Source organism: Nothoprocta perdicaria, unplaced genomic scaffold (assembly GCF_003342845.1).
Source record: "Nothoprocta perdicaria isolate Ctin4 unplaced genomic scaffold, notPer1 scaffold_203, whole genome shotgun sequence".
Classification (NCBI taxonomy): domain Eukaryota; kingdom Metazoa; phylum Chordata; class Aves; order Tinamiformes; family Tinamidae; genus Nothoprocta; species Nothoprocta perdicaria.
The window spans coordinates 737,057-751,398 of record NW_020455239.1 but is presented as its reverse complement, the minus strand read 5'-3'; the positions used below and the strand labels follow the sequence as shown (position 1 = coordinate 751,398).

General features: G+C 54.3%; 1 protein-coding gene across 1 annotated transcript in view; it reads right to left on the bottom strand.

Moving 5' to 3' along the window:
• The window catches only part of GPD2 (glycerol-3-phosphate dehydrogenase 2), a 42,691-nt gene extending 37,388 nt beyond the window's left edge, over window positions 1-5,303 (bottom strand). Inside the window, exon 1 of the mRNA XM_026038183.1 lies at window positions 5,201-5,303. Coding sequence (XP_025893968.1) covers window positions 5,201-5,302 — 102 coding nt within the window. The 5' untranslated portion in view covers window position 5,303. The remainder of the gene's footprint in view (window positions 1-5,200) is intronic.
• Between the last annotated feature and the right edge of the window lie 9,039 nt (window positions 5,304-14,342).

Sequence of the window (14,342 nt, the reverse complement as noted above, 5' to 3'; positions counted from 1 at the left end):
CACTGCAGCAGCCAGCGCGGCGCCTGCTGTGCACCCACGCAGTGCACTGGTGAACGTGCAGCTCCCCACACTGCAGCAGCCAGCGCGGCTCCTGCTGTGCACCCACGCAGTGCAACGGCCAGCGTGCAGCACCTGCTGTGCACCCACACAGTGCAATGGTGAATGTGCAGCTCCCCACACCGCAGCAGCCAGCGCGGCTCCTGCTGTGCAGCCACGCAGTGCACTGGTGAACGTGCAGCTCCCCACGCTGCAGCAGCCAGCGCGGCGCCTGCTGTGCAGCCCAACACAGCAAGGGTCAACGCGTGGCTCCTGCCACAGCACAGGCCAACGTGCGGCTACCTCTGGGCACCCCCACACCACAAGGGCCATCGCGTGGCTCCCGGCACAGCAAGGGCCAACGTGGCCACGCGCAGGTGGCCTCCACTCGCGTGGGCGCTTGTGCAGCCCCAGTAGTTGCACTCAGGACCATCAGCTCCTCCTTCAGCTGGGTTACGGCTAGAGGAGTTTGCTAATTCTCTCTGGAGAAGTCGTTCAAGTCCAGTGCAGTCCTTGAACAGACACATACATGGGGCAAGGCTGGGCGTGCGAGGCGCTAAGGCAAAACGAAAACTACAGGTGAACCCTGATTAACCTCCACAACCAAACCTCCAAAATCTCCACAGTTAATTCTCTTTACTCCAATGCGCTTACATATTAATGTGCAATGCTGGCAGTGTTCACCAAATGAGGTGTAAAAATCTTGGCCCTTCAAATAAACGCAATTTTGCACCACTTCTCTGATGAATGAATTCCTCCCATTTCCACCAACCTCAGGAGCTGGCCCAGCTCCTTCCCTGGCTCACCTGTGTTTGGCAGCAGGACTCCTGCCTCCCGGGCACTGCCCTCCAATGCGGCTCAGAAAGGAATTTCCTGGGGAGCTGTGCAAAGAGGCAGGAAGCAGCGGCTCGGGAAGGAGCATCCCAAGGGTATATCCTAACGGCAAATCCCGAAGGGGGCACATCCCTCCCCGGGCACGGGAGCAGCGCAGCTCCCGGCTGCAGCGCTGCTCGTCTTCCTGCCCTCTCTGCTGCCTCTTCAGCACTCGGCTGCATCAAGCAGGCTTTTACTGTAGTATAATTACATACAACAACTGATTCTGATTTCCTACTTTCCCTAAATACCAGCACGTAAACAGCAGATAATAGTAACAAGAATGAAATTTGAAAGACTCATCGAGCAGAACACATGCGAGACTAAGCCGCAAGTATTTCCCCATTTGGCTCGGTAGGCTCAGCTCTATTTATTTTTTTAATATATATTTACCACCTCAAAAGTTAGTTTTAGGTGAGATCATGAGACTTACAAACACTTTCTTCAGCAGAAGAAATGAACCAATTTCAAAGAATTAAATCTAAATTCAAAAGAATATGACAATTAAAAAAATTCTAATATCAGTTGGTTTACTGTAATTTTTTTCTGTGTGCTTTTTTTTTTTTTTTTTTTTTAAGGCATTGCCTACAACAAATGGTTCCTAGTAAGACGCAGATCAGAGCTCCCAGTGCACAGGCCCTGGTGCAGCAGGAGCAGACGCTGGCGTGCTAGAGACTGGTACAGGAGCACGGTGATTAGAGCACTAGGAATCGATACAGATATGATTCATCTTGCTGTCAATTAAACGTGAGACTGAAGAGCTGCATACCAGGATCCCATCTGCAATAATGCGACTAGTTTGGCAGTGCACACATATGTTTACTGAAATAAGCAATTGCTGTTTATATCTACAATTTCTCAGGCAAGAGTTCCTCGAATGGTTTTGATTACACTCTTAGCAAGAAGAAATTCAGTTTGGCCGTTTGAATTCAATCACGAAGTTATAAAGCAATTTAGTAATCCATAAACATGCATTCTTGTTAATTTGGCCAGCATTAATCTCCAGGTAGGTTTGCGAAGTAAAATTCATCATCTGGATTCACTAACAACAAAAGACAGAAAGAATTACATTTATCTGAAAGCAGTTCAGATGAGACTAGGTGCTTCAGACGTTTGCACTGCCAGCTGTAAAGCGTCCCCCAAAGGTTCCTCTTTCTCCGAGGAGCGATTTTTCTTTTTAATCCAGGCAAAGTCTTTTTTGAATCTAGCCACTTGTCCCCAGCAGCACAAGTCAGCAAGGCTGCGCTGAACACTCAGCCACCTTCCTTAGGGCCAATAGTTATTCGATATGGAAAACCAACTACCGTGTGTTTACAGAAAGGGATTTTGCCTGAATTAGTGTCATTTCTGCTCGTTCCCTTACAGCATGCTAGGAAGAGAATACACCTTATTAATTCGGTAATTCGGTAAATATCCCAGTGATCAGGTCACCATACAGGACACAAGTGCAATATTCATCTACCAGCTTATGAATTAATTTCAAGTAGAGTTCTGTCATTTCAGCGTGTTCCCATCCTCCCTTTTCTCAGCAGGAACCATGTGCATCCAAAAGACAACACACAAATCAGGGCAATTTACTAAGCTGCTTTATGCCTGCATATAGAGACATATTCTTTAGTTATATTACCTCAACTGCTGTTGCAAAAGTATGCTCCAAAATGTCAGCAAATATATAATGTGTGCACACACAATAAATTAAGAAAATAAAAATGCTTTAGCTTTTTCCCTGGAATTACGCAGGACAGCCGAGTGCTTCACAGACACATTCAACGCCTGCTGGGTGAAGCCAGGGAGCAGAGCAAAACACACCAGCTATAATGTGTCCTGAAGATTATTACCCAACCGATGTCTTTAATAAACCAAGGCTAACTGCTGCAGAAGTTGAAGTTTTCTACAACAGGGTGCCCGGGCTCCAAGGGGCTGAGCGTGGAGAGCCAGAGCGAGGCAGGAATCGGCCCAGAATGGGGGAAAGCAAAGCCAGCGTGCGCGTTGCCTTGCATTATCTTCCGTCTGGTGTGACGGATCCCTCTCTCGAAATACCCACAGATTTCCTGCAACGCGTAGCCAATTAGTGCACGTCTCGGGGCAACGTCCTTCCCTGGCACTGCAAGACAAGATCTTTGCCCCAGCACATGTTTGATTGGCAGGCATTATTAAAAAGAGGACACTGGGGCTGGGGGACATGCCCACAGCTTAGATATGTCAACACTACAAATGGACTGTCCTCCTTTGTGTCAATCCCTCCAGTTATGTTCCACCTGCTGCCCTATATTAGGTGTTTAAGGAGCAGCTTTAAGGGACATCACATGGGAAATGTGCAAGTTAGTACAACATGAAAACAACATGCTGTTCACTTGACAGATCCATTTGCTTATACATATGCTGGAAGTTTGCACAGATCTTTTGTAAACTGACTTTACACAACACAATAGGCTCAGAAATGGAGGGACAATCAGTATCTCATTTTGACATTATGATCAAACTGTTATTTTTTTTTTTAATCTCGCTCAGGAAATTCATAATGACAGTCCAATAACGACACAAAATGGGGAATTCTCTAGTTCCGCATCCCTACACGTACAGCAAGTTGTTGTGAGGACACTTTTGTCACCCAGGCTTGTTTTCCCTCCAACTCCTTCACTTATTATTTCAGGTTCTAAACTTTGAAGCTCTCACTTTGACAGTAATGAGGCCAGGCCACAAAGTCTTGGATAGGATCCCAGCGGGAGCTAGAAGCAGCAATACCAGCTAGGTGTAAGACAGGCGGCTGAATGGGGAGCTCACTTAAAATGCTAGATTTTATTTTCTGCAACAGACTATCTGAAGCTTCCAGGATCCTGGCTCATCTGCTTTCCGGCTAGGTTCCCCAGCAATGAGTCATCGCATTCGCCTTGCCACTATCTCAGCTGCTGCTCCTCCTCCACACGAAGCACCCAGAAGCTTCAGATTATCACTTATTGAGAGCAATAATACTCCGGGAGCTACGTGGAAGCTGCCCGCCATCGCTCCCTGTTTTCCTGGATCTAGCACGGCAGGATCCACTTTTGCTCCCGTTTTGTTTGCCCGAGCTGAACAGCAGCGCACAGTAAATGTACACGAATTAAGCAGCTCCGAGTACAGGATGAGGAGCTGACTACGCTCCCAAAGCGGGAACGGGAGAAGAGCTCAGAGGCAGCACCTGCTGCCCGGGCTCCAGGAAGCGGCGCCATCCCAAGGGAGCGGGCGGCCCTTCCAGGGAACGAGCTCCGTTTCCAAACCCAAACCGAAGCAAGGAGCTCCCGTGACAACCTCTGCCTTAAGGGGTGGCTCAGGCAACACGGATTGCAAGGGATTTTTGCCAAAGCTCTGAGGTCTCTGCCAAGGGCCAGCCTCAGAGCTCACATATAACATCACGCACACCTATACGTGCTCCTATTCAGCAGAGAGCTGTTTGTTGGCCCTACAGCTAGGCACAATTGCACAAACACAGTGGGTCTGTACTTGCTCCGAGACGGAGCAGCTGTTGATCAACGCAGCCCTGCCAACACCAGCCCGTAACCCTCGGGTTCCTCTCCCCTTTTCCCTTAGCTCCTGTGCTGAGCACACGGGCAGGGCAACGGCGGCACTCCTGCTACAGGGAGCAGCTTTGCACAGGGAAACCGTTTCTTACAACGGTGCAAATCGATCCAGGCTGAAACCAGAATCCCCTCCATCTCCTTCTGCCATCACTATTTTACTTTAACGGTGTTTTTGGCATCAGCACGTCCTCATTGCCTGCAAGCCACCACGGAGCTGCGTGGGAGCGCAGCCGTGCACGGAGAGCCACGGTTAGGGCAGCCCTTCCACCCGCTTCACTGGAAAGAGATCCCACCCTAGGCCATTTTCTTCCCCCCAAACAAAGAGCTGTGGCAATCGGTGTCGTGAAGGCAAGATTTTCCAAGGGAGCCTTAAGGGCTTTACTTCAAACTTGTAAGTTCAAAAATACTGTTCAAACTCAATTTACTATTTATATTTCAGATAATATACCACATTCTTCCTGCAACTAAGTTCCAGTATTATACAGTATTATACCAAGGTCTTTTTTAAAAAGCAAAAATATTAAATATGATTTACAAGAATCATCCTTCATTATTCCTTTAAAACCTACACTAGCGAAACATCCTTTAACGCTGTCCTCTAGATCTGTACCTACCAAATCAAGCTGAGAGGCTCTTGGCATTCCTTTCCAAACAAAACTATTTGTATAAGCCTAACATACGCTCAAACAGATTTTAAGTTTCATATTTTATCAGAAATCGTAATTAATACTTACGTGTTTGTTTCTATACTGAGAAAATTGAGAGAGGCCAAAAACTGTTGCTATGGCACCTCCTCCAATGAGAACAGTTCCTTTTACTGCCTTCCGAAATGCCATTTTTTACTGTAAGAAAAGAAGATAAAAATTAATAGGCGGCTTTACCATGCCAGGGTCTAGACGAGGCAGAACGCAGCCCTGTGTGGTGACAAGCGCCCGCCAAGCCGCGGCCGAGCAGGACCAGGACCCCGGGACACGGGTGAGCGGCCGCGGCAGCGGAGCAGCCTGGCAAGCTAGCCCCCAGTTGCCCCCAGCCCGCTCCCCCATTTCCCCAGCGCATTTCTCTCACGGCCCTCCAGCCCGTGCCTGGCGCCCGCCGTCCCGCCGAGCCGCTCCTGCCCAGGACAATGCCCCACGGTATCGATGCGCTCCAAGTTACTGCCGGACCTTCGCTCCAGGGGTGCAAGACTGGCGCTATGTGGGTCAGGCAGCGCCTGAAAAGCCCCACTGTTTGCCTGCTGCATGAGAAGCGTGTGCAGGACTGACCTGAATGTTAAGCAGGCACAGGCTAAACCGGCCTCCCGGACAGGGCAGCCTGGCTGGGGCCGCAGCGACAGCCGCTGTCTCTGCCCGCGCTCCAAGCTCCCGAGAACCTCTCTGTCCCTGGCCCAGTCACAGAGTGACCCGCAGTCCCCCAAGGGGACTGGCACCCTGCAAGGTGGAGGAGGCGCCGGCAACACAGCGCCCGAGCGGGGCTGCAGACAGAGCTGCAGGGCAGCGCGGTGCCCGGGCGCTGCAGGGCACCCCTGCTCAGCACCCCTCACCACACCATCACCATCCTCCTCCACACCACGTTGTAGCTCGTACTAACTAGGCGCAGGTGTAGAGCATTGCTGCTGGTAATGGACAGCTCTACTGCAGGAGCTTGGTAAAGCTGAGCTGCACCTGCAGAGCGCTCTGTGGGAGACAGGGAAGGAAAAGGCAGGCACGCCCAGAGCTCCAGCAGATCCCGGCGCCCCGCACCGGGTAGGGCCGTGCTGAACAGCAGCCTGCGCTGCGCAGCACTAACTGCCTGTTCTGGAGCACCAGAGTCCAAGGGAACTGAAAGCAAATCAGCATCTTCCAGCATGCCAGCCCACACACCTGAGAAACCAGCGGCCCCCGAGAAAGCACATGGGAGCGTCCCCTGGCACTGCTTTTATCAAGCCTGGTGCCAAAGGGCAGTTGCAAACACAAGGCCCTGCTTGTTGCAGCACAGCTAAGCCCTGCCATAGTTCATTAACGAGCTAATTGGGAACACAGCGCAGCAGCCCATACCGGACGGCAGCAGCAGGGCTGCAAGGTGCACCCACACCTCCCTCCATGAGAAAGCAATCCCAGACTTATAGGGTCGAGCTCAGGCATGGCCTTACTAAAACACTTTTTTCCCAGCACATATCTCCAGCTGCAGCTGAGTCAGGGTTAATTTGGAGTTAAACTCAACTTCAAAACCAAGCAGCGCTTGCTCTAACCATCCTCAGGTGGTGCGAGTCCCTGCAGAGGCGGATGGCCCACGGGCAAGACCCGCATTTATCGGGCCTGCCCTTGGGCAGCAGCACAGGGTGTGCAAGCTCAGTCCTCAGAACTGCTTGCTTGAGGGACCCCCTTCTTGAGGTGGCTTGAACATTCCTTGCAGTTTTGTTCCTTAAAAAGCCATGAGGAAGCCATGATCGTAGGGCTGTGTGTTTTAATAATTCATTTTAACATATGTTTTCTCAATATTTCTGAAAAAAAATCCAGGATTTTAGAATTGAAGAAATAATGTAGCTATGTAAAGGTCAACCGAATAAGCTATTTATCTTCAGCTACAGGTAAAACAATTCTTGGTGCCCCGAACTAGATCTAAAATTTTTCTGCCTATGCATCACAGGAGGAGCATGGGATGAAGCAGGAGCACGTGAAGGCCGAGGGCTGCCGGGCAGGCAGGCGGCTGTGCACGGCGGCGCCGCGCGGGCGTCACGCGCACACGGGCTGGGCAAACAAACGGCGAGCGCTGTGCCCGCGAGCCGCCCCGACGCCTGGGCTCCTTCGGCCAGCGCTTCGCGAGCTCCTCGTTCCGCGGTGCTGCCCTGCTGGAGCAGGGGGCTCGGCTGCATGATCCCGAGAGGTCCCTGCCAACCTCAACCATTCTGGGATTCTGTGTGATTCTGTGGAGGACGCAGGGGGACCGTTATGCAAAGCTGCTGAGATGAGAGAGCACAGTCCGTGTAACCACAACGGAACACTGTGCATGGAGCGTTATGGGCACAAAGAGGAGACTCAATTAAAAAAATACTGTAAGTTATATAATAAACTTGATACTCTGCCAATCTTAGGATCAATTACTTGGCAATTCAATAGCAATTTGTATCAGTAAAAATTCTAGCAGTGAACAGCTTGGGAAGCCACGCGGCGAGGCGGGCCACCTGTGCCCAACACGAACACTCCGAGCACTCCCCAAAGGACCCAGGCAGAGCCGAGGTGCACGCGGGACACCGAAGCCCTCGGCGCTGGAAGCCGGGCCGGCTCGGCGCCGCTCGCCTCGTGCGGAGCGGGCGCTGGCGGCCAGCCCAGCCCTTTGCTCCCGGAGCGAAGTGCGGAGGCTGCGGCGGCGCAGGGCACTGCTCGTGCCAGGGTGCGCTGGGCCCCGCGCGGCAGCGGCGCTGCCAACGCCCCCGGGCCCGCCGAGCGGCGCAGCGCCAGCGGCCAACACATCACGGATAGGGAGCCCGGGAAACACGGGGAAGGAGGGAGCCCGCGAGGAGTGGAAGCGACACAAGGGCCTGCGCGAAATGGAAGCCACACAAGGGGTTCATCACCAGGCAAATTCACGCTATAGACTTCCAGGTTTGGAAGCCGCAGAAGTTCACACAAAGTCTGTCTCGCGAGCAGCCATTCCTGAGCAGGGACACGGGCTCCCGCTCACTCTGCTCCCAACAGCCGTGGCTGCTCCGCATGCCGGCCGCCTCCCTCGGCCGTTCCCATGCCGGGGCGCAGGGCTGGCAGTGGCAGCTCACAGCGCCCGTGTCCCCACGGGCAAACGCGGCACTCGGGACTCCACACTGCTGTCAGAGACTCGTGGCCAGGACCCGTGGGCAGCGCTTCCGTCGGGGAGCAGCGCCCGGACGGCGCACCCCGTCCCGGGCCTGCTGCAGCGCCCAGGCGGCGGCCGGGCCGCGGCACCGGCACCCCGGGGCTCCCGCACGGCTGCGGGCGCAAACACCTGCTGCGGTACCCAGAGTATCGGTGCCCAAGCGCTCGCCTTAGCTCAGCTATTAGGCTGGATCTAAGAAGCGCAGAGCCAAACTCGGGAGAGGAAGGAGAGGAAGCGGGAGGGGGAACGGAGGAAAATTCAGACGCAATCTCGCAAGTTCGAGATCAAAGAAAGACGACTACTTTAGCAAAAATGCGGAGACAGATGGATACAAACTGTAAAGCTTAGCAATAAGTGTGTGACGCCCTGTATGCTGCCATCAGACATGGTGTATGAGACGCAAAACCTGTTAAATTAAGAGAAGTAATCCAATCTGTTATGTTGTATATTTAAGTGCTTTATGAGGCCATTACCATGGAATCTGGGTGCTTCACATTCCATTTTAAATGAACACATCTAATAAAGTGAGTCACTCAATGGAAGACTCAAAAATAGAAAACTTCTAATCACGAGCACCACATTTTGCATAAGCCGCCACGGGCGCAGGAGGGCGGCCGCCCCGCGGCGCTGCCCGGGCGGGCTCCGCAGGGCGGGCGGCGAAGCGGGGCTGCCCGGGCCGGCAGCTCCCGGCCCCGCTCCGGCACCGCAACGGGCTGCACTTAGGCTGCGGCTGCACGGCCCTGCTCGGGGCTCCAACAGCCGCTAACTTAGGCAGGGTTTAAATTCTGCAGTTCAAGGCGCGCAGCTGACAGCGTGCGGTGTCACCGCAGGAAAGAGCCAGCGCCACAGGAGTGGAAGGGATGGACAGAACCAGCTAACAGCCACGTGCACGCTCCTCCTGGCACCGCCGCCCACCCGCTCTCACACTGCCCGCTGCTTCCGAGAGCAGTGTCGGACCGGACTAACCGAGGCAAGCGGCTAACGCGGAACCAAACAAGAGCAAGGGTGCCTCTTCTGCAGCATTCCAGCAATTGCCAAGGACATCCGTCCCCGGCTTACATGGTCTGCAAGCTCCCCAGCTCCGCCACGCTCTTTGGGATCTGAGCAACAATGATAACACAAAAAAGAGACAAAACCAACAAAACACTTCCAAGAGCAAGCATCGCTTGCTGTGTTACACGGCAAGGATGGCTTGTAAGTGCACTTGGCCTAAGCCATCCCTGCAGGAGAAGCCACATGCCGCAGGAGAGCTCCGGCAGCCCAGAACACTGCAGTGCCCCTCGCCGCAACAGCGCATCCCCCAGGCCTTGCAGAGCCCCGACGGCGACGTCGGGTTCTCAAAGCCATGCCAAGCACTTCAGTTCAGCCAAGTGCACCAGTACTCACGAGCAGAATCCCCCTCCCGGGCAGGGCATGCCCCAGCCGGGCTGTCGTGCCCCATGCAAGGACAGCCACAGCCGCCGCCTCCCGCTCCCAACAGCTCGACCTGCTCCGCGCGCACAGGTGATGGAGCTCCCAACACACAGCCGCTGGTGTCCCGCTGCTTTGGCTGCATCGGGTGACAGCCGCTTGTCCATTGTTGTCATCCACCCGCGTCAGCTGAATGTGACCACCACCAGCCCTCCTCTCCCCGAGGCACACGCACACCTCAGCCTGTCTGACGAACAATGAACAAAATAACAACCATGCAAATACTTCATTTCAGATTTGAATAGTCTTGCCAGACAGCAGCAAGTTTCAGCGAATGAGGCAACACTTGGTGACAATGACAGTTGTGCTGACCGCAACGGCCGCCGTTCCAACCCCGCAGTCCAGAGTTAACAGGAACGCAAGGGAACTCTGGGCTGAGGGCATGTGCTGGGCTGCTTCCCCACCACACGAGGATCCTTGCTCTGCTGGCGGAGCGTGCCGAGAAGGCAGCGTTACTAACTGCCTTCTTTGCTTCCCTCTGTACTGCTGAGGCTGCTCCCATGAGCTACAGAGCCTGGAGACAAGAGAGAGAACCGGGAGAGAGGAAGACTCTCCACGGGTCGAGGAGGATTGTGTTGGGATTGTTTAGGCAAACTGGCCACCCAGAAATCTATGGACCCGGATGGGAGGCTCCCAGCAGTGCTGAGGGAGCTGGCGGGGGTTATTGCTCAGCTAGGCTGGAGAGCTGGACAGAGAGGAATCTCATGAGGTTCAACAAGGACAAGTGCAGGGGCCTGCACCTGGCAGGAATAACCCCAGGAATCAGTAGAGATTAGGGGATGACCAGCTGGAAAGCAGCTCCAAGGAGAGGGACCTGAGAGTCCTGGGTGACACCAAGTTAACCATGAGACAGCAGGGCCCTCATGGCCAAGGAGGTCAATGGGCTCCTGGCTGCATTAGGAGGATGCTGGGACCTCTAGATGACTTCTAGAGGTCCCTTCCAACCTCAACCATTTGTGATCCTAATATATTTATTAAGTTCTGTCATAAAACTATATAATCTCCTTCCAGTCATATTGAAAGCTTTCTTCCAAACCTGCCATCCCAGGTGTGGGAAGGCTGCTCTCTGGCCTAATTACTGGCTACACATATTCAGGATGATTTTCCTACCTTTAGTTCCTTTGCCAACAGCATCTCTGTGCTTAAAGAGCAGCCGTTCCCCCAGCTGCACTAGTGGGGTTAGTGTCCCACACAGTGGGGTCTCACAGACACAGTGTGACCCCCACTCAGTGGATAGGGATGTATTCCCCACAGAGCCCTTCACCCTTAATCCTGATACTCACTCTGCAATATCAAAACAAACACTTGACCGGACAGCCACCAGGTCAGCTTGATCCCAACACTGACATCTTAAAAACCTACAGGCATTTCTTCTAGCCACATATTAAGGGAGAAAGCTTCAGAAAACAGTGTTTTGCTTATTCCAAGACTGGGCCTAGCCCCACTTATACAAACAGGCAGCTGCCTCCAGGCAGCTGCTAATTAAGCAATTACTTAGGTGTGTCAAGGAAATGGCCCCGTTTCCTGCACCGGGTCCTGAGCTGCGGGGCGAGGGGCACACAGGGCAGGGCAGGGCAGTGCGTGGAAGGGCTGTGGCCGGTGAGGTCCTGCGGGGCAGGCACCGCGGGCGCACCCGGCGAGGAGCCCCGGCGCGGCAGCAAGAGCCGCGCTGCACCGCGCTGCACTGCGGCCCGCGCACCCCCGAATGTGCCAGCGCAGGGCCGAGGGGCCCTCCTCGCCCACCCCGAGCCAAGTGACTCGGCATCTCGAACGGAGCACAACACGACCAGGGAGTAAGATAGAAAAGGTGCTCCTGAAGCCAACGAAAGCCTCACTAGCGGTGCCCCAACAGGCTGCAGCGGCCCAAGGCAGAACCAGTCCGCAGCACAGGCCATAGCGCAGCAGCCTCTCCTTTAACGGAACTACGGGAGCCAGTGTGGGATATCCCCCAAAACTCTGCTCTGAAAAGAGGAAGGACCACCCAGGACTGGTTCAGAGTCAAACCAAGACTGGTTTAGAGGCTTTTTCCACTCTAAATGAAAAAACAATACCAGGAGCTAAGTTCAAAGTATTTCTTGGACACTCCTTACATCTGCCAACAGTTAAAACAACTGCTCTTTGCTATGTGTGTTTTCCTGCAACTGTCCTTTTTTGCTGACTATTCATTTAGCAGATACTGGTTCCTTCTTTAGAGGGTGGCATGTCTGATCTGCTCCGGAGTTTCCCCCCCGCCACCCAGCCTCTATCCTAATCCGTATTTCATGTTTATTTACTTCTTTGCAGTGCTTACATGTGTAGTTTCTGGCAGTCCCTCCCTGCTCTGGGAGCCTGCAGCAAGGAAGGCAACAAGCGCACGCCCAGCTAAGTGGCTGGCACCGGGACGTGCTGCTCTGTGAAGAGCAGCCCTGCAGCTTCCAAGACCAACGGGTGCAGACCAGAGCCCATCTCCGGGAAGACACAGGCGCAGCAGGGACGGGATGGATCTTGGCTCCTTCACACATTGGACTGTCAGACCCCTATTTCACACAGAGGGTAGAAGAGCTCCACATTCTTTAGGAGAGGTAAAGTAATCCTCAAAATCCTGTCTGACAGCACTTGGGCAAGCAGCATGACACCGCGCCCGACCAGCAAACCGGTGCTTATCAGAGCTACTTGCAACTGAGAGCCTTATTTTGAAACCACCAAGACCTTCACACGTGAAAGAAGAAGGTAACAGTTCCAGCTTCTGGAGGAGGGGGAAAAAAAAAGAGAGAGAGAGAGAGAGAGATGCAACTGTATTTGATATTTGCTAAAGCTTGTGGAGACTTGCGTGAACACTATCTAGGTGGCTGTAAGGAACTCGTGTGCTGCTTCACTTTGCTTGGACCCATGACATCTCTGCAGCTTTCTAAACTCCAGCAATACAATAGGAGACAGCAGATCGTAATGGACCACTAAAGAAAATAGTGCGTTATGATGTTCAAAAAAAGAAAAAAGAGAAACAGCTCAAAGTTGTTATCACTGTGCTCATACATGTTGTACACATGGCCGCACGCAAGTAAGCAAAGCATATATCCAGTTAGCATAAAACAAAAAAACACTATAAATTAGATGCAAGCTGTGTGTACAGTGTACACGCGCATTTCTGCCTGTTAGATGACAGTATTCAAAATTAAATTTTAAAAAGGTAAATACTTGTTTTTTTAATTATTAGCTTTTCAGATTATTGCCATTATGGAAAGGCCTATAATGACTTAGATTTAACTGCCAAACCTTGAAGACCTTGAAATATCAGATCAAGTAGTCACTAACCAATCTGCTCCTCAATACTAAACATTTCTGAGAAACTGTGCCTATAAATAAGTGAGGAAAAAGGAGAGGTCCAACAAGTGCCATTAAAAATACACCACGCTATTAACAGCCACATCTCTGACCCCATCTCTTACCCAGGGCTATGGGATTGCCTTTCAAAGCAACCCTGTGTCGGCAGGCTGATGCCAGCACACTCAAAACTGCACAAACCTCTGATGTAGAAACTTGTAGGGCGGAAACCCCAACCGAGCAGCGGCAACGGTTCAAAACGAGCTCGCTACAGAGAACGACTGCAGACAAGGAAAATCCACGGGATATACTCAGAGGAGCACAAGTGTGACACGAGAAACACTAGCAGCGGTAACAGATTCGGGAGCCGCCAAACAGCCGGGCACGGGCGCGCTCGGAGATGCCACCTGCCATTAGCGCCTGTCCCTGGAGGAAGGGCCCGGAGGGGCGGCAGGCGCCGCTGGCTGCACCGGGCCCTGCAGCGGCGAGGCACGAAAAGCGACGGCTCAACCCAAAGCGGGGCCAACCGCCCCATCGGGACGGGACGGCCGTGGGACGGGATGGCCGGGGCGGCTGCGCACGCGGCCCCGCGGCCGCCTCACGCCAAGGCCTAGGAGCAGCGCGTGGCCGGAATGGAGGCTGTCGGGCTGGCGCCTGCAGGCGTACCCCTGCGCTTCCCGAGGGGCAGGGGACAGGCACCCGGGCGCTGCGCAGCCGCGGCGCAGGGCTGCCCTCACCCAAAGCGTGCCCGGGAGGCACAGCTTACAAACCGCCCCGTTTCTACATTCCGGAGCCCGGCAGCATCACTGCAGCCCGCTGCGCGCCGCGCTCACCGCAGTGAGGGCAGCCCTGGGCGCAGGAGGCCCCGGCTCTGCTCCCGCGCAGGCCCACGCGCCTGGCGAGGGCCGGGACACAGCTGGGGCCCTGCGGGACCCCGGGCGCTGCCCCGGCCACGCAGCCGGCCTGGAACGAGCCCAGGGGCCCCCGAGCCCACCGGGACCGCGGGTAGCGCCGTGCCGCCTCCGCCAACCCCCCAGCCCCCCGCGCTCCGGGCTCCGCGGGGAGCCTCCAGACACCGTTAAACCCGGGAGGACCCCGCTCTGAGCAAGAGAAGGCCGCGCACCCCCGCGAGTGGAGCCAGCCGCGGGGAGCCAGCCGCGGCCGCCCGCCAGTGCGCCGCCCCGGCCCGGCACGACCCAGGGCTGATGGAGGCCGCGCATGGCGGGCGGGCTGCCGCGGCCGCTCCCCGCGCGGCGCTAGGCCCCGCCGCCGGCTCCG